This window comes from Podarcis tiliguerta (assembly GCF_965153285.1).
Source record: "Podarcis tiliguerta genome assembly, chromosome: 4".
Classification (NCBI taxonomy): domain Eukaryota; kingdom Metazoa; phylum Chordata; class Lepidosauria; order Squamata; family Lacertidae; genus Podarcis; species Podarcis tiliguerta.
The window spans coordinates 76,088,734-76,109,081 of record NC_139537.1 but is presented as its reverse complement, the minus strand read 5'-3'; the positions used below and the strand labels follow the sequence as shown (position 1 = coordinate 76,109,081).

General features: G+C 40.9%; 1 protein-coding gene and 1 long non-coding RNA gene across 13 annotated transcripts in view; one reads left to right on the top strand and one right to left on the bottom strand.

The window, feature by feature from the left end:
• Positions 1-895: 895 nt before the first annotated feature.
• ADPRHL1 (ADP-ribosylhydrolase like 1) overlaps positions 896-20,348 on the bottom strand; it is a 37,468-nt gene continuing 18,015 nt past the window's right edge. For 2 of the 12 annotated variants that reach the window (XM_083437577.1, XM_083437581.1), the window contains 4 exons: positions 19,334-19,461; positions 16,617-16,749; positions 15,292-15,445; positions 896-9,474 (listed from right to left, as the gene is read on the bottom strand). In XM_083437577.1, coding sequence (XP_083293703.1) covers positions 5,253-9,474; positions 15,292-15,445; positions 16,617-16,749; positions 19,334-19,461 — 4,637 coding nt within the window. In that variant the 3' untranslated portion in view covers positions 896-5,252. Of the gene's footprint in view, positions 9,478-14,117; positions 15,446-16,616; positions 18,485-18,829; positions 19,462-20,348 lie in introns of those variants that run through there. The other 10 variants (XM_083437580.1, XM_083437579.1, XM_083437578.1 and 7 more) reach the window with 9 other exon arrangements.
• On the top strand, positions 15,445-15,870 carry LOC310676398. Its single transcript, XR_014510534.1, has 2 exons — positions 15,445-15,575; positions 15,752-15,870. It is a non-coding gene; the product is annotated as an uncharacterized lncRNA (long non-coding RNA).

Here is a 20,348-nt window from a genome sequence, read left to right as displayed (position 1 = left end):
TGAGATGTGTAGGCCAGGGGAGGGGAATGTTTTTCTGATGCCAGGAAGACCTGCTAATCCTCTGACTTTGAAAAAAAATGTAAAACTGACGCCTTACTTAATGTCCCAGGGAACAACGTGTGCTGTGTCATGTCTTCAGTATTCCTGTCTTGTCTGTCCAAGAGCTGTAATATATGTAACTGCTCTTTCAGTCTTTGATCAAGGGTGAATCTGATTGCCTTTTAACAGTGGCTGTCCCAACATTCTGAACAATAACAACAAGCTAAGAAAAGACTGCAGATTTCATTTGGTTGTATACACCATTGGCAAAAAATGCTGAACTCTGGCAAAACTGCATAGATCTTGGTCTGATCCAGAAATGAATTTTTATATCCTTAAAGGTAAAGGGACCCCTGACCATTAGGTCCAGTCGCGGACGATTCTGGGGTTGTGGTGCGCATCTCGCTCTATACGCCGAGGGAGCCAGCGTTTGTCCGCAGACAGCTTCCAGGTCATGTGGCCAGCATGACTAAGTCGCTTCTGGCGAACCAGAGCAGCGCACAGAAATACCATTTACCCTCCCGCCGGAGCGGTACCTATTTCTCTACGTGCACTTTGACGTGCTTTTGAACTGCTAGGTTGGCAGCAGCAGGGACCGAACAACAGGAGCTCACTCCGTTGCGGGGATTTGCTGTGGTTTAGACCACATCCCCTTTTATATCCTTATTTATAGTATAAAAAGGTGGCAAAATTTAAGAATTACTCTTTCCTATAAATAAATTATTTTACTTATTTATTTGCTGTACCTTGTGGCTGTCTAAGTGTAAACCTTTGTGAAGCTTGTTGTGAACCCTGCCTCCCCAATCTCTTTGCACTCATGCACCTGCCATTCATGAAAAACATCTGAAACATCACATAACACCATGGGGCCATCACTGAGATGGTTTATTGTGATGATCTGCAAAATTGTGGACTGTGTCACGGCATTAAAAAAAAAGTTCAGATGTGATTCCCACAAGAACCCATTGTTATCTAGGCCTGGATGGCTATGAAATAAACTTCAGAATAAATAAATAAATTCCTATTAAACAAAACCACATACAAAGATAAATCATTACAGTACCATATAAAATGGGGATTCTTTTTTTAAAAAAAACAAGCATACACTATATAATACAATAAAATGAGAAATACTTGTGTTTCAAGACAAATTATAAAGTCTGACACATGTAATAGTCTCATTCCAAACTACACAAACAAGTTGTGCAAAAGACTTACAATTAAATATATTACACGAGTCCAGATTTATAACATAGTTCATACAAAACTTGCTGTCATATCCACAATAGTATCTGCTTTGAGCTTACTGTCATGTTCTTCAAAAATACTTCCAGTTGAGATTGTAGTCGTGCAGAGATTCTCCATCAACAGAAAGAAGTCCATTTCCTGCTCATCAGTGTTGAAAAACAGTATCTAAACATAAGTACCTACTTTGACATAGCATTTACAAAATAAATTACAGTATGTGGTTGTCTCCAGTTGGTTTCTCAAAAACTCTCCATAGTAGTTTCCTGAAGACTGGTTCAAAGATCATTGCTCCACCCCACGTACGAAATACAGATAGCTGAAAAAAATTGCATTACCACCTAGAAACATTTTCAGTGACATCCAAGTATAATGGAATGAGCCCTAAGCCTTATACTCAACTAGCAATTCCAAATAAGTCATACAAATAACCATCACAGCAAAGTCCTAGGAATTCCCAGAGAACATTTACCAGAGAGGTAGCAAAAGAATATCGGTGCACAAACGTTGCATTATATTATCAGTAGTAAATGCTTCAGGGCCAAACTAAAAGGAACATTAATCACATATTTAATGACCTGGCCACTTTTGTTTTATTTTGTAAGACTCCAATCCTGAAAACAGTTTACTAAAACAGCCCCTAAAACAGTTTACTGCTCTTTGATCTCAAAGGTGTAGTTTACAGTAATCAGCACTTTTTTGGGGGGGGGGGGTTGCAGAAAGCAGCCAGAAGGGATCAATGTTCAGCAGAAAACTATCAACCCGCCCCCCCCCCGAATTGCATGCATATTGTGGATCGGTGCCCCTGTTTCCCCCGTCCCAAAGTAAAAGCAACGTGGTTAACTACAGGGCTTTTTTTCAGCCAGAACTTACAGGAACTCAGTTCCGGCACTTTTTAGGTGAGTGCAGTTGACATGATAAGAGAACAAGAAAGACATTCATGGTGAGTTCCGGCACCTCTCTTTCTAGAAAAATAGCACTAGTTAACTATATGATACTTGTTTAAACATATGACTAACATCACATCTAGTTTTGCCCCACAGACTGCCAATAAGCAATCTGTGAGTCTCCGTCCAGCACTCAACTTATTTACTAGGGTGAAAGTTCCATGGAGTTTAATGGTTTTATTTCCTTCTAGGCAGGCACAGAAGTCCACTGCAGCCTTAGACTTACTATCTGGAAGCAAATTTAACTGAAATCAGTGCAGTATATTCCTGCTCTAAGAGATATTGTGATATCTGACAATAATATCTGAAAAGATAAAAGCAAACAGAACCTTCCAGAACTTGACAAAATGTATTTCTTTGGACAGGGGTTACAGGTGTTTACTTTTTGAAGTATGAAAGTCACCTTCTTTTAAGAAAGTTCAGAGATCCTGGTTCCTTATTATGTAGTATCAAGTTTCATTTTGTAGACCAGAATTCTGTTGCTGTAAGTCTTGACCTTAATGTGACACCTGGGTCCTGTCTTGGATTTTTATCCTTCTGGTATGTTCACATTACAGAAGTATCTCATGAAAAGTGGGCCTATTTCTGCTCCTAAACAAGACACTCTCCCTTTGTGGACAAAGAAGCTGGAAGAAGGGAGACCAAGAAGATGATCTTTTATTCTGTCCCATAATTTTAGGCAGTGGATTCAGGCGATTTTTCTTGTTCCAGATTTCACAATAATGACTTTCATCATTTTCTGCAGCGCCTTTTCTGCATATTCCAGGCAGTGCTGGGATCTGGCATGCTAACAACATTCCAAATCTTTATTAATAAGTTGATCACAATGAGGAATGTAATAAACGTTGAAAGATAAAGCTATACAGGAATCTGAATGCATTGAACACACGGAAGATACCAAATTACCTCTGCAAGAGATTTGATCAATATTTTCGCCGTGATAAAATATATTTCATTCAGGATTTTACTGTATCATCCTGTAGAGCAGATGTATTTGTAATTTAATTGTCACAAAGAGCCTTTAATTACAATACTCAAAAATAACTTGCAGTTTATAACATTTTGTAGCATTGTTAAGACCATCTTACAGGCCTCTTCTATCTTTAAATGCTTGTCTTATTTATGCACACTATTACACATCACTGTTTTCACTTTTTTTTTGAAAACAATTAAAACACACACAAAAATGTATAGCCTGCAATGTCCAAAGCCTTTCAGGAGCACTAATAAATAGCATTATATTAGAATGAGTAATGAGTAATTAGAATGAGAAAGTGCACTCTCAAAAGGGTCACTTTAGTTAGTTATACACTAACCTCAGCCTTTAGCAGAGAAACACACTTTGGGTATGATGCAGCTGAAGTTAAGCACTTTTTAAGCCCCAGTGGTTTCGCACCCAAGACCTGTCTAACCCACCATCCTGTTTCCAGAGTAAGATGCCAGCTGCCTCTCACAAAAAGTGAGAGACTGGGAGAAAAGAAAGCAAAGTCCTAAGGACAGATCTTCTAAGCTGTCATCCATCATGATTAATCCCAGAAAGCTATCTGGCAAAGACTTGTGAAACCTTAAAGTCTGGCACCTTTTATTATAGAATCATACAATTTCAGAGTTGAAAAAGGATCTTAGAGGTCTAATCTCCTGCTCAGTCTTGTCTAATCCCCTACTGAGGGCAGAACCTACAATGCAACCATGACAGAAATATGTGGCCCTCCAGGTAGTATTGGACATGAACTACCATAAACCCTATAATTATAATAATTATAACATTTGTTTGTTTGTTTGTTTCCTGCCCATCTGGCTGGGTTTCCCCAGCCAATCTGGGCGGCTTTCAACAAAATACTAAAAATAAACAGGGCTGCCTTCAGATGTCTTCTAAAAGTCAGACAGTTGTTTATTTCCTTGACATCTGATGGGAGGGCATTCCACAGGGTGGGTGCCACTACCGAGAAGGCCCTCTGCCTTGTTCCCTGTAACTTTGCTTCTCGCAGCATGGCCAGTGGTCTGGGGTGATTTGTAGTCTGGCAATATCCACAGGTTCCCAACGAATTGCTGCAACCTTGACAGATTCAGCCTCTGTTGAAAAACCTCCACTGAAATATTTTACAAAGAATAACAATTATAATTACTACTTTGTCGGCTCCACCTTATCTAAGGATGCTTGTTTATGTTGTAACATTGTCTCTTTCCTGCATTCACTCTGTATTCTGTTTTGTGTTTCTTCTGTAGTTTTATGGTTTTGCCTTGTAATATACCCTCGCAAAATCGCAACACAAAACCCAACCCCTTCATTGAAGGAAAGCATCTCCCAAGGCAGCCCACGCCAGTCAGACAGCTTATTGTTACGAAGTGTCTTCTAATCTGCTTCCTTGCTATTTCCACCCATTTGTTGTCACCCTGCCCTCTGGAGCAACAGAAAGAAGTTGTGGCTTTCATGGAAACGCCTCAATAAACTGGTTGCTGTTTAAGGTGCCACAATACTTCTTTGTTGTTTTTCCTGTTTAAGTCTCTCCCATTAAAAGTGCTTAATTTTGGCTGAGAGTTCCCATACAGCAGAAACAGGAGGCAGCATATTGAGGACGCAGGGTAAACACAATCACTTCTATCTCCCAGGTGAGGGGCACAGTTTTAGTAAACTTTCCTCTGTTAAGCATATCTGGAAGAAAGGTTCTAGTCTAGTCTTTGCCTCCTGTGCTGCTTATCTGTTTATTTCTAACATAAATAAGTGTTATGGTGGCATGAGGCCACTTTATTCTGCCACATATTTTGACCGGGCCTTTGTTCCCATAGTTATTACATCTAAGAGTTACCATACGTGAATCGTTGGCTTCTGATTATTCTGGGTTGACATGTAATATACTTGAGGTTCCAGGTGACACCAATTTTAATGACCGCTAAAATCCAAAACTGATCAATGGACAGCCAACTCAGTGTGATTTCAATGCCATCATTTAAAGCTCTGAAGTAAAACAGTGGCCAGAGGATGAAAAATTCAGGTCTATATTCCAGTCATTTGAGCTGCATTTAGTTATCAAGCTTAATTGTATCAATCACACGAACAACCATTGGTTTAATAGACAAAGGTACTAGTTCTTCACTGTAGCTTTCTGCTATGTATTTTTCCAAGGCTAGTGATCTAGCTTTCTGACTTATTGCATCAGCCCCGAGCTTTTGAGATTCCCTACTTCCTTGCTCTGATAGCACATTTGCTGACAGAGTTTGGTACTTGCCAGGAGGACTACGCTGTGGTTTTCTCTGTTCTGCAGGACCTGTCTCGTTCGGTGAGCCCAATTTGGGACCAGTATCAGTCTCACATAGTGTTTTCTTCTTTTGCATGGTCCTATCGTGACTTGAAAGTGGAGCCAAGGAACCCTTCCTTTCACTAGCGTTCTTTTCATGCACTCCCAGTTCATCTGAGGCAGGAAGACGATACTTCTCAGATTTATGATGCGTATGCTTTCCATCTCTTATACTAGATTTAGGCTTGACATAATCCTTTGGTGGTTGTGGTTGCTGCTGCTGTTTCCCTGCTGTGTCGCTATATTGATGGCTCTCCTGTTTCACATCTGATAAGGGTAGCTGCTGGTTCTTAGAATTCCATGAAGCCTGTTTTTCATTCTTAGCAATATCCTCATGGTTTCTAGAGTCATTCAAGGATGGTTTCTGCGGCTCCCCTGCTGCAAGATTTACTGGCTCAGTCTTTGATTCATTTGGTGCTGGTATCTGATGTTCCTTATGGTTGCGCAAAGTACCTCTCTCGCTTACAGTAGTCTCTTTGCTCTTTGGAAGTTCATTTCTAGAGTCATCTAAAGATGGTTTCTTCTCTGCTGCAAGTTTCATTGGCTCGGCCTTTTTACTCTTTGGAACTTCATTTTCCAAAGGTAACTGGTTTTGCCCAGAATGACTAGTGTTCTCTTTTGTCTTCCCCAATTTGCTTACATTAGTCTCTTTACTCTTTGGAAGTTCATTTCTAGAGTCACCTAAAGATGGTTTCTGTGACTTCTCTGCTGCAGGTGTCATTGGCTCAGCCTTTTTACTCTTTGGAAGTTCATTTTCCAAAGGTAACTGGTTTTGCCCAGAATTACTAGTGTTCTCTTTTGTCTTCCCCGATTTGCTTTCAGGTTTCACTTTCTTGCCAGATAATGGTATTTTGTCACTCTTAGTCTTAAGGCTATCGTGGGCATTTCTTTGGTTAGCATTATCATCACATTTCACTGGTTCTTTGAGTGTGGGGAGCTGGTGTTTTGCAGTGTTTTCATCTTTTGATGCAACAGTTCCACCTTTTTCTGGATCTCTTGATGGCGTTTGACATTTTGAGTTATCTGGGGAATGTAACACTCCTGGCCTGCTAGGTTTATGCTTTGGTGGGGTCAGCTGCTGTGATCCTGCTCTTTCACCACCACCCTCTGCAAGGTCACTTTTTATTAATTTCTGGGGCATATTGGAGTTACGCACCAATTTCTTACCTCCCACTATAGAGTTTTTCTCTTCTGTTACCTTGTCATCTTGCTCCTTTCTGTCAACAGATGATGGAATTAGACATTGTACTTCTTTCAGTAGATTTCTTTCTCCGCCTTCACCGTTCCCCTGCTTCGCTGTTTCATTTGGGGAGGGAAATCCGCTTTTCTCAGGCTTTACTTCTGCCATCACTTTCCTGCTTTCCTGCTTCCCAGTTTTGTTTCCTAAGGGCACCTGCTGCTTCTCCACATTGTGCGCGGGGCTTGCCTCCCCTACAGGACTAATTTCACGCTTTCTAGACTCCTTTGTTGAGGCTGGTTGATACTTCCTGGTCTGGGGACTCATACCCTCAACTTCTACAGCATGGTTTTCACTCTTAATTAAATCGTTGCACAAATTGCTTGTTGTTGGTTTGTTGTCCTGCCCAGGTGCCCCCTTGGGCTTCAGCAATTCAGCTGGAGAAGGGAAGTGGTGTTTCTCAGAATTAGGACTGGCTGCATTATCTCTTACAATGCAGCTCTCTTTCTTTTTCACTGCATTTGATGTTGGGGTTTGGAGGTTTCCGACACTGCACCCAGGTCTGTCGACTTCTGGAGTATCGCCTTCTGGATTTGCTGAGTGGGTCAGTGAGGATGAGTGAGATTTTTGAGAAGGAAGTGCAGGATTCTTTTCCAGATTGCCAGTTTCGTGGCTGACGAATTCTTCCGGCAGCCTCTGAGAGGTATCCAAATGGCTCAAGCTACTCTTTCCCTTTTTGCTCTTGTTTTCAGAATTTGTCTTTTCATTATCTGAGCGCAGTTCAGCTTTGCTAGTATTCTCTGCTGCTTTAACGCAGCTGGGTTTATCTAAATCACAAGTCAAAGGGCAAAGCTCTTTTTCAAAATCATTTCCTTTTACATCATTGTTGTCTTTCTGGCTCTTATTTGAAGTAGGAGTTTGGTGTGGTTGATCTATAGTCTGTTTTGATATGTTTGAGCTAGGGTTATTTTGTTGGCTCAGCTTTGGATGTGCTTGTGACTCCCTGGGCAAATGCTCCCTTTCTGCCTGATGATCAGATGTCTCACCTTGGCTTCTCGATGGCTGTAGCACACCCTTTTTTCCTTTACCTGCATGGTCGCTTTTGTTAAAGCTAGGAAATAGTTCCTCCTTATCAGGCAGCTTTTCTTTGTTCTGAACCGTGTCAGAAAACGTGCTCCCCAAACTTTGTCCGTTATCTTGACTTGGCTTAAGCGGAGGCATTTTGTGAACAGCTGCAGCTTCAACACTTGATTGCTGGTCCTTTATTGGAGGCTCTCTGTTACAAGATGCCTGAGCTACAGGAGAGAGAAATGGTGGAATATTTTCCAACACTTTCTTTTCAGAGAAACATTTTTGGCTGGTGAATGGGGGATCTTTTATAGGCTCTGCTAATTCTATTTCTGTCTCCTTTGGCCTGAACATGCCTTCTGGTATGCCAGGAATCCCATCCCCTTTCATTTCCTGGTGACTATGTACATGAACTCCTTCAGCTGGGTTAGAAGAGAGGTCGTTAGTAGGTATGTTTTCTCTGCTCATGATTTTGTCTCTGGACCTGGAAAAGGTATCATCCACAGGCGGTATGATGTTCTCTTTGTGATCTAAGCTGTCCTTAGATAAAGGAGGAATGCAATTAACAAGGGACACATTTTCATGTGAAGGAAGAACACTGTCTTGATTAGAACCTGGGCTTGTAGGAGTTACATTACTCTCGACAATGTCCTTTTTGTCAGCCACCACCTTAGGCATTTCATGATGCTTGTTTTGCAACTGTCCTCCTAGTTGCCCTTTATGTGCCATGCTTTCTGGTATCCTGTTGTCATGAGACCCGATGCCAGGTGCTTTCTGGGTGTCTTTTGGTCTCCCCACTTCAGAAGGCTGAGTGGCGGACTTGGCATTTGTAGCCCAACTCCAAGGGTGACTAATTTCAGTAGCAACACAGAATTTAGCTGTAGGGACAGTTGTGCATACCAGCTGTTGAGGCTGAGGGCTATTGACAATTGTGGTTGTCCTCAATTTCCTTTCAAGCACTCTTATTTCAGGTTTGCAAATCTTTTTTCTCTCTGGGCCCTTTTTGCTCTTTCTCTCGCCTTTGCACGGCAGCAAAGATTTCACCTCAATGGCTGAACAGATATTACTGCTTTGTTCAAACTTTTCTTTCAGTTTGGACAAGACAGAGTTTTTGTTGATTATCTTGGGCAGGTTATCGTTTGGTGTCTTCTTTGTTGGAGCCACCTGCTTTTCTCTTTCTTTAGCTTCTTTTTCCTCAGCAACTAAGAATTTCTTCAGGATATTCTTCACAGTATTTTTCCCAGTTGAGCAGACCCATTTGACTTTATCGTGGGGTGTTATCTCTGGGCTTTCTCCTTCCTTTGAGGAGCTTTTGTCCAGCTTGCTTACAATGGAGTTCAGCCCGTTTCTGTTCTGCTTTTCTTTAACAACCAGCTTGCCAACCTCTCTCGACCTTTTCCTGTAGGCCTCACGGTTGTTGTTCATGAACCTCGATTGCAGAAGCTGGAATTTGGTGGGACGAATGCCGCCATGTGCGCTATGGCATTCGCGCCTCAAGTTCACCTTGTTCTCTATCCCTTCGAGCCATTTGGCCTTCTTGCTCTCGACCTGGGGTTGGCTGGATAGCAGGTCTGTGAGGTAAAGTAGAAGGCTGCTGAGGACAGCAAATGCACCTAGTTCTGTGGACATCTTACTGAGCTTCTTCTTCAGCACTATGGGGTCAACCAGCACCTTATCACTGCCCAGCTTTGTACCTTTACTTCTGCTGCATAAAAGAAAACGAATGTTGTTGTTTTTGTCCAGGGAAAGTCATCAACATTGCTTTTACTTCCCTACTGGTTTTAATGTGTTTATATTTATTAAACAAGATTATATACCGCTTTATTTTTTATTTATACACAGGAACCTGCCTGAGTCAAGCAATAAGTCCATCTAGCTCAGGACTGTCAACACTGACAGGAAATGGGTGTTCAGAATTTTAGGCAAGGGTGTCTCTCAGCCCTATCTGGAGTTGCCAGGGATTGACCTTGAGACCTTCTGCATGAAATACAGGTGCTTTACCACTGAGCTACAGTCCTCCTCCTTAAAAAAAACCACACACTATAAATACTCATATTACCAAGAAAAGTAAACTTAAAAACAGGTAGACATAATAAAATGTATCAATATATAGATAAAATCAACAGTTTTTTTTAAAAAAATGAAAAACCATAATATATGCATAATAAAAAATGAGCATTAATTTTAGAAGTAATAAATTACATCGGCACTCCTCTTAATGTGCCAGGCACATTTATCCAGTGCAGAAGATGATATACAACAGTTGTCTTAGCCATTACTGTTATTATTAACAGATGATTGCTGATACCTGTCCAGGAATGGCTGTTCTGAACAGTAAGCATACATAGTATTAGCACAGAGTGCTTTTTTACTTTCTTTGTAACATGGGACGCACCTCTGCAGGCACATCCCAAATAATGGCATAGTGGCTTAACATACAGCTGAAGTACCAGAAAACAAAATATGAATATGTGTCATGTCTGGAGCATGACACTATGTAGTGCGAGGTTCTGTCTGTATTTTTTTTTTTTTTTAAATCGTGTGCATTTCTGAAAGGGACATAAACCAGAGAGGAACAGGATACTAGCAAAAGATTACATAGTTCATTCATTCAGTGGGGTTTAAAAAACAAAACAAAAAAACTTATTTCATTTCAACCGACTCTCATGCCATACTAGAAACCGCTATTGAAACCCTCAGTTTCTAATGCAGTTTGTCATCTGAGAGTAGGATGTGATGAAGATACTATTTGAGAAATGAAAGTCCAATTCCTACTTTTTAATGCACAGAGCGCTTTGGAGCCTGGCCTGCTCTCTACAGGGAGCTAGCAAGGGTTGAAAGCTTGCAGCATTCCACTGTGTAATAAAATCCATCTAGTCCTAAGCGAAAATCTGATCTGCTTTCCCATCAATTATGTGGGGATATGTTCTCTTAAAATCCCTTTTCTGAATCCAAATGAAACCAGGAAAGCCAGAGATAAAAGCATTGTGTGCCATGATATCCAACACAATATCAATTGACCTCTCTATCCTTTCATTTATTAACATGGGTAGAGATAGAAGTCTGGCATGGTTATAAGCCTACTTCTGTTTGAAGAATTAGGCCTACAGGCAGCTGAGGATTTAGGAAATGCATTAACTGGTGAGGATCAGTTACTAAATAAAATAGTGAACTCAGTGTGAAAGCTACATGGTGAAGTCAACAGTAATAGACAATAGCCCGGAGGGGGGAAAATGCACCAGAGGTTTCAACTTTCTAGCACCATAAAAAAACTTGGAAGGTTAATTCATGTAATAATAAAGTAGTATGTGAATGGGATTCAGTCTGCATACCAGGACAGTATTAAGTTTTTATACCTCTTCATATACAAGCAAAAGCAAGACAACAAATCGCCTTGGGATGAAATCCTGGACTGGTGAATGCAAGGGCAAATGCCAGCTTTGATTCCAGCAGATCAGGAGTTCATCCTTACCAGGTAAGATGCCCAGACCATACAATGAAGGTGCTTTTCTGATTTCGAGAAGCAACATAAGCTGCTAAATTCAGATAGATTCTGCCATCCACATCACTATAAGAGAGTCAACCATTTATTTATTTTTTTCCTTTCTCAACAAGCTGTGACATTTTATGAAGAGTTGTTGTTGCTTTGTGGTTTTTTTAAAAAGGTACTTTTAATGGTCATGTCCTATCAACAGGGAAGCCAGCTCAGGTTTGAAGGAGGGAGGAGCAGAATGAGATTTCACAGCAAGAATCAAAAAACTGCTTTTTGGAGAGATAGATCTTCGGACAGAAATACAACAACGTTGCATTTTAACAGCACATGTTATGGTGACTTTTTTATACCTCACAATAACCAGAAATATAGATGTTCCTGAAGAACAGTATCACATGTAAGTGGCAGACTGCCCCTCACCCCTCTGCTTGTAAATGAAGATGGCAAAATCTAGGCCTCAGAGCTTTTCTCACAGGTAAACATTGCACACAAGAACATCTGAATGAAACAGTTGTGCTCAACATCACAGGTTCTTATAATTACCATTGTCATAATGGGTAAAAAAGACAACAAAGCAATGAAAACTTTGACAGTTGGCCAGCACTGAATACAACAAACAATATGCAGCATATGAGGATAAGGATGAGCAGCTAGATGTCACTGTGTTTTGGGGTTTTCCCCATTGCACGACAACACACGTATACAACACTATTTATAAAAAGCAGCTTCTGCTGAGGCCATGCCTGACGCACACATGAAAGAATGGATAACGTCACTGATTCAAGGGTTGGATTTACTGGAACCGGTGTTAATCTCAAGCCATGTCACTCACTGGATTCTCTTCCCGTTACCGAAGTATGAATTCAAGGATGAATATTAAATATACCCGATGATTTAAAAAATTTGCCCTTTCAAGTTATAGGAGCCTTCAGATGGGAAGAACACATCAAGAGTTTTATTTCAAACAAAGACTATGATGCATTTATAAATCTAGCTTCCGGAATGAAGGGGAAATATCTGTTCCCCATTTCTTCAGTCCCTCTCCAATCCCTCCCCCATATGAAATCCTTGTTTCATCAATGCCCACACACAAAAGGCATATTCAGGAGGTCTTGAAACCAACATTGTGGGCCAGTGCCTCATTTAATTGTCTTCTGGTGTCACGAGGCAGAAGATTTCAATCTTAAACAAAGAACTCACACTGTGGGTCAGAGTCTATAGGAACCACTTAAGTATTACCTCAGCGGTGAGGAAACTCTTTCCTATGGTGCTGTGGTAACATAAGAACCCAAAGATCACATTAGAGATTTGCTAATGATATGGCAAATTCCGTTTTCTTTCCTGGCCAGAATTAAATCAGTGTCTTGTCATGAATGACCTGTTCGTATGTTTCAGCACCTATATTCTTCACTTCAGCAGCTTCAACAAATGAAGGCAAATTGCATATACTCTTAGGGCAACTAAGTATAGCTGCTGACAAAGAGTTATGAATAGGTATTCTATGGAAAGAATTAAAGTTATGTGTTAGGAATGCAATCCTATGCATGATTACTAGGAAGTAAAGTCTCACCGAACTGTGGTGGCTACTTCTTAGTAAAAGTACAAAGGAAAGGGGACTGAGGCACAAAGTTGATATCAGAAATCAATCGGACTTCAAAGCGGTTACTCAGAAAGTTAAAATAGATTGGGGGCGAATAAAATAAACTGCCCAAGGCACTGCTTTGAAACAAAGGTAATAATGTAAAACAGCAAATGGGGCTCCATAATTTGGATCATATTATACAGAGATTGTTTTGTAGGCTGCCTCAGTCACTATTCATAGTTACAAGGTTACTGTTACAACTTACAAGGTGACTGTTTAAGAGAGTACGTTCAACATAGAGAAGGAGAAAGAGGCCACCAGTGTATTTTCATTTGGGAGACAACCTCTGACTGGCAAGAAAACAAAACAAAAAACCCCAAAACACCTTAAAATTCCAAGATAGAGTGAAGGACCTGACCACAGTGAAGAACTAAGGTGGAAGATGGCAGTATATGTCAAAATTTACACAAAGGGCCAGCCCAATACATTTTGGCACCTGAGGCAAACCACAAAATGGCATCCCTCTTACCACCAGGGAAGAAGGGATGAGTGAAGATCTACATCAGGAACAACGGAGGGAATAAAAATCTACACAGGGATATCTGCTGCCTTGGTTGCATCTAGACTAGGTTAGGCTGCAATCCATCCTACTCACCTGGAACTCATAAGCCCAATTGAATAGGACTTACTTCTGAGTAGACATGGTAAGACTTGCACTGTTTAGGTAGTATTCAACTAGAGTCAACTCCGGGTAGACCGATTGAAATTAATGAACATGACTAAGTGAGGCCCATTCATTTCAGGGGGTCTACTCTGAGTAAGACTTAGTTGAGTGCCAACCTTGGTCACACTTTAAGTCCAATGGAAATCAATAGGACTTAAATTAGTCATGACTAACTTTATATATTGATTTTAACAGAATCTAAATGTTCTTAACTTACACCACAACTACCAGCCATCTCCATATTTACTCAGAAGAAAACCACATTGAAATCAACAGAACTTACTCCAAGTTGAATGTATGTAAGATTGCAGCCTCAGTCTGGATCCAACCCACTAACTTTGAAACTCTTTATCTGCCACTATATATCCTACATCTTTCTACACTAGAACAACACTTTCTAGATTTCGTAGCAGAAGAGATTCTCAGCACCGAGAAACTCACTGTAACCTTGACCAACAATGACTTAGTGACAACTGCAAGCAAAAATTCCAGCAATGACACAGTAACATGCAATGCACACAATGTCAAAATAATGAATGATGCTTATGAAGAGGCATAAGATTAATTTATTTACAAGTATTTTAGCCACCCAAATCATTAAAAAGTTTGTAAAGGTGTTTTTTTTGGGGGGGGAGGGGGGAAATCACCACAAAAATATATAGGAAGCCAGGAATAGTTGTAGAGTTGTTTTGTTACATTGCATATATATATATATATATATATATATGATATATATTTGTGTTCTGCTAAATATCAGATAACTTCCTAGAATATTTAGGCACTACTGTTCTGAAAAAGGATATACATTTAATTGATTTTTCAGTTAGGTGATATCACAGAAAAGTCGATATTACGGAGTTGAGAGGAAACCGGAAAGAGTGCATAAAAATGGACTGAAAAAATAGAATCTCAGACATACTTCCTTCAAAGGGTGATAAAATTAGTTTGCCTTAAATAGGTGTGCAGACAGCATTAGTTTTACATATATATTATTGGCATATGTGTACATGCAGTCACATTTTGATGTGATGCAGAATTTTATAACAAAAATGGGTTCTTAGACTGCTTCATCCCCCCAAAATTTTAATGCCAAGGTGCTATAATTAAAGTAGTATGATTAATATCAATTAATATTAGAAGACATTCTTAAGTATTGAATACTGACAGAATTTAAATACCCTTAATCTATTTTATTTACTATACCCTTTTCTTCAAATAAATTATTGGAGTGGCTTACAAGAAATTTAATAGTATAATTCTACTATTCTACCTCTGCACAGCATTTTATAATGCTGCCTGCAATAATATTGGCATAGTTTGGGAGTTTTCCACACATTACATGGAAATATAGATTTGCAACCCAATGTACACTTAGCTGCAGCTGATTCTGTCCCTATATTCGCTAACGCTTGTCTGATTCACACATTACATTTTTAGGGGTCCATTAAAAAAACTCAGATGTAGCCAAAAATGTAATGTGTGGACTGGCCCTTAGGTCGGGTCAAGAAACTCCTATCTGTGGAGTAGTGGGAGTACTTCAGAGTAAATGAATAAAATAACATCATGTTAAAGACAGTGTGTGACTTCACTGAGACTTAGGGGCACACAATTCTTCTCCTGAATTGTTACAAATCTGTTTAGAGTTGCTTCTTAGGAATTTGGCTGCAGGGTATAATATAATCTTTTTAAAAATGAAATGAAATGGCAAAAACATCTTTACTTTTCCTCTGAAGACAGTCGGAAGAGAGCCTCTCCCAAGTTTTCTAGCTTCTCCCTCTGTTCAAGATCCTGGTACAAGCCTTTAGGGACCTTGCTGAGACCATAAAGCAAGCCATACAAACAGCCAGCAATAGTTCCAGTTGCTGCACTCTCACCTGCAAAATAAAGCAGAAACGAGAACCCAGTTGCATGCCCTTTTAGCTTCTCCGTGAAATAATATCATCTATATTAAGAGCAATCTCAGTTCTCTGAGCGCTGGTCCAAATTGGCACCACCAAGAGACAAGTATCAGGCAGTGGCGTAGCGTGGGTTGTCAGCACCCGGGGCAAGGCAAGTAATTTGCGCCCCCTAACCCGTGGATTTGCGCCCCCTAACCTGTGGATTTGCGCCCCCTAACCCTACCCCCCAAATGTTGCGCCCGGTGCGGCCGGCCCCCCCTGCACCCCCCAGCTATGCCACAGGTATCAGGTTGGCAGAAACATTTTAAAAAGTCACTGAGGGGGAAACAGCTCTAAGGTGGAAACAGCCCAAAGAAGACATGCCCAATTGCCATGCTGACAATTGGTCTTTCATGTCACAATCACATCATACCTTTAAAGCACTCTTAGGCTACTTTAGCAGTCACGACTTCTCCTAAAGAACTATGGGAACTACAGCTTGTTAAGGCCAGTGCCTTTAACAAACTTTGCCTACTTTGCCTGCCATCTCCTTCTTGAAACACCCCTGCTGTAAAACTAGTTGTGAAACATAGGTGTAGACCATATAAGCTTTCGTAGATTAAAAAAACACACCTCACAATTCCTGTGGCTTAACTTTTCTTTGATAGTAGGATTGCCACTTCCTTTATGGGAATAAGAAATGAAGCTTTTCCCAACCAGCACAAGATTACTGCAATAATTACTACAGTGGTACCTCAATTTAAGTATTTAATTCGTTCCAGAGGTCCGTACTTAACCTGAAACTGTTCTTAATCGGAAGACCACTTTAGCTAATGGAGCCTCCTGCTGCTGCTGCGCCGCCGGAGCACGATTTTTGTTCTTATCCTGAAGCAAAGTTCTTAACCTGAAGCACTATTTCTGGGTTAGCGGAGTCTGTAACCTGAAGCGTATGTTACCTGAGGTACCACTGTAATTGGAAAGTACAACAAGTGCTTTAGATGCAAGATACTTCAATGATTGTAGTAAGTGGAAAGAGCTAGAATTATTAGTGAGTCACCTAATGTAGCCAAACTGACCCTAATCAAAAATTATAATGGTCTGTATGCCGTATATATTTTGCTGTTATGGTTACAAGGAACCGACATGAAGGAACTACTAGATTACTCACCGCCATGGAACATTGCCCGGTTGCAGAGCTCGGTCCAATCACTACCACATCCTAAGAGAGCATCATATGCAATCATGGGAGCATCATGACCTCTCCTTCCACCACGACCTTCAGAACTCCATCTCCTATAAGTCTGAATGGATAATTAATGAGTTTGGTTGGGTGAATTTGATGGCAAGGCAACCCAGAATGTACAGATTTAAATGCCACTCTTTTACTTTGCCTTTTTTCTTTTTCTTTTCATAGCATGGCACAGAAACATGAGGTAAATTGCAGATTGTGTTTTAAAATACTCCCTTTTTCGTTTCTTTTTAAAAATATTGGAGCTACATTTGCTCATTCCTTATTTCTGTGTGTAGTCAAGCCTTGCTTTAGCATACATTAAATATTTCTTTAAAAAAATATTTAATCTGAAACAAGATGAAAACGGCCTTTCTTGGCTTTAGGGCAACCACACTAAGGCAATCTCTTAGATAGCTCATCTTTCTTGGGTTCCTTCACAAATAAGGATACCATTTGCCTCCATCCATTTATCTGAGATTATGATGAAGTTGGTGGTGATGGTGATGATGATGTCATTTGCTTCTCTGACATCACCATGATGGCATTTGCAACACTGCCTATGCGTTTTCAAAACTTGCCTACAGTTTATCACTTAAGTCTATAAAAATGTGGAATCCCACAAGGTTGCTTCCTCAGAGAGGGAACTGCATGTTACCGTTTTTGTTGTTCTTGGCAAACCTTTTTATTTCATTCACTGACCGTTGAACACTTTCTGTAAAGAGGTGGAGAAAATAGAGAGACAGAGAGACAGTGTGTGATCCAGAAAGTTTTAACCGGGACTTGTCCTATCTGCTGATTGAAGGTCCTTATTGCACAGATGGTGGTTTCCTGCATGAGTATCACATGATACTGAGCATATGTGTATATTTCTACAGAAGAAGGTCACAGTTAGCCAACATTTTTTGAAAGCTGTAGCCTTCACAGAATGAGCAGCAAAGGCTATATAGAAGATCTTAATGTCCTATAAGTGGTGCCCCAAGTAAACAAGCAAACAAACATTCTGACAGCTAAGCAATTGTCACATCTACATGCAGTGATGATACTGGAATTCTTAGTAATGGTTTTTCCAACAGCAGCTTCTGCTGTATTGCAACTTCGTGAAATGCTGAAATGTAAGTAGATACTACCATAATGTTCTTGGCAAAATTTGCATCCTATTTAAGTGCTGTTGCCTTTTTACTTGGGTGCAATCTGTTTGGGGCAAGTCTCCAAGTAACAGAATGGATTGTGCATATTGTAACTGGTGAGGAGAGGGCTTGCATGAGTGACGAGAGCCATTTCATGAGGTAGGTCACCTGATCTCGTGGAGAGTCTTTGTAAACTGGGATAATGCATTAAAGAATGCTGGCATTGTAATGAAGACTATCTATGCAACCCAGATGAGACAGGTGGTGAGGGGGATTCAAATGTCAGAGGCACCCCGTGGAGTCATTGTCATGCAGGAGTACGATAGTCATAGCATTTGAATCAGATCTCAGTTAAGAAAATTAAGAGAGCACAGCAGTGCACTGAAAAAACTGCAGCTCTCATAGGGTGCCTGGGATATATAACTGGAGCTGCCAGCAAACAGACATCGACATTTTCTTACCTCTTGTGCCACCAACTTAGCAGGAGTGGTAGACAGAATTCAATTGCTAGAGGAACGTTGACAGTCCTTGCTACCCAACCTCAGCATCTGTTTGGTGACCTGGGCAGCTAATTCAGTTCCATCTGATCCTATAAAACCTCAGCTTTGTTAAATTCTGCTCCCCAATCTAAGCATATTGTTTTTCTGTTGCGGAGACTGCCAAAATGTCTGCTTTCCACTATTTCCCAGTGGCGTAGCGTGGGTTGTCAGCACCCGGGGCAAGGCAAGTAATTTGCGCCCCCTAACCCGGGGCAAGGCAAGTAATTTGTGCCCCCCCTGCTGCACTGTCCCTCCCCCAGATAGTCCCTCGCTCTCTCTCCGCACCGCACCGCATGCCTGGCACCCTCCCCTCCACAGTGGGCGGCGACCTGGCGGCTCGGATCGGATTCACACAGCCAGCACTGCGGTGAGAGAGAGTGAGTGAGCCAGGTAGGGGCAGAGAGCTGCGAGTGCGAGCACGGCCCCCCCCCCAGATGTTGCGCCTGGTGCGGCCGGCCCCCCTGCACCCCCCACGCTACGCCACTGCTATTTCCTACATCCTACCTCTGTAACCTGATCTTTTTCCTGCTTTGAACTGCAATGTGTGTCGTTCTAGTCCATCTGCACATTAGCTGCCACATCTGGAACCCGATATTTTGACAGCATTAAGCTACACTGCTGGCTCTTCCCTTCACCTCCTGCTGCAATGGTGTGACCTTGGTTCTCCTATCCCCTTCTCACATGGAATATGAAGTTGATCCAGCAACTTCAAGAGCTGCTGGATCCCGACTTCCATCATCCCTGGCCAATGTCTATAATGGGGCTGATGGGAATTGGATTGCAATCCTATATAGAAGTCCACCCCTACACTAAACCTAGCATCAATCTAATATTTATCCCATAGGCTTGAGTCATTCAGTAAACCATTTTATGGTACTTGGTTGCAATTGTTTCTAAATTAAAGAAAATAGGACCCACTTTCAGATGGAAAAAGTATCAGTACATATTTGTCCCCAATACTTTCAGAATTTTTGGTTGAAGAGTTTACCTTTTCTCTTTCCTCAGCATCATAATTGTCAGGAAAGTTGGGTTTATTCTGGTTGTCTTCATTGATTTCTCTCTCCTCCAAGTAAAATTGCCATTTCGCTTCATAGTAAAACCAATGCTCCTGATATTCTGAATGAAGAACAAATTAATTATGGTACATTTAATCTTGAATAGGTTCTTTCAGTGCAACAGCAAGAATGACAAAATCCAATTTACAGAACTCTCATGAAGAAAATTAAATAAAACCTGTCCAACTATTCTTAGCCTCTCAACAATATGAATTAGCTTATCTTCACAATGTAGAAAGGGGGAGGGGGATAGATTTTAATTTTCTATTGTAAATACAAATAATTAGGGCCACCAAACACACATTTTGGAAAACCAGAATGTAGATCACAGTGTCTATTAAACCTACAAACAAACTTTTACTGTAGTCCATTCAGCAATTACTACTGGGTCCTGAATACTGAGCAAAAGCATAAGAAGCCCTCCCAAGTCTCAACAGGAGCTATTTTGAGTGCAGGCTGTATGCTACCTAATAAGGCAGCTGGCAGTAACACCTTTTTTTTGCAGTATGATCTTCAGAAGGCAGCCTCTGCAAATAAACTAAGATGGGCATCTCTACCCATTTGTACAAGTGCAGCTTTTTCTGAGTATGCACCCAAAAGATGCTTAAAAGTAGAGAGGGTGCACTTTGTAAAGTGGTGCTGCTTCACATGCAACATTTCCTTACAGGAAGCAACATCCCTGCCACATCTGCAGCATCCATTGCTGTAGCTTTGTTTCCGCCACCAATATTCAGCATACCTTCCTGAACCACTGTACCTGTAGCAAAACAAACATTTGCAGCACAGTTTATATATTGAGTCTAGAGCAGCTGTTCTCAACTTTTGGTCCTCATATGTTGTTGGAATACAACTCCCATCATCCTTAAGCTAGTAGGACAAGTGGACAGGGAAATTGGAAGCTGTACTCCCAAAACATCTGGGGACTCAAGGTTGAGAAAGGCTGGTCTG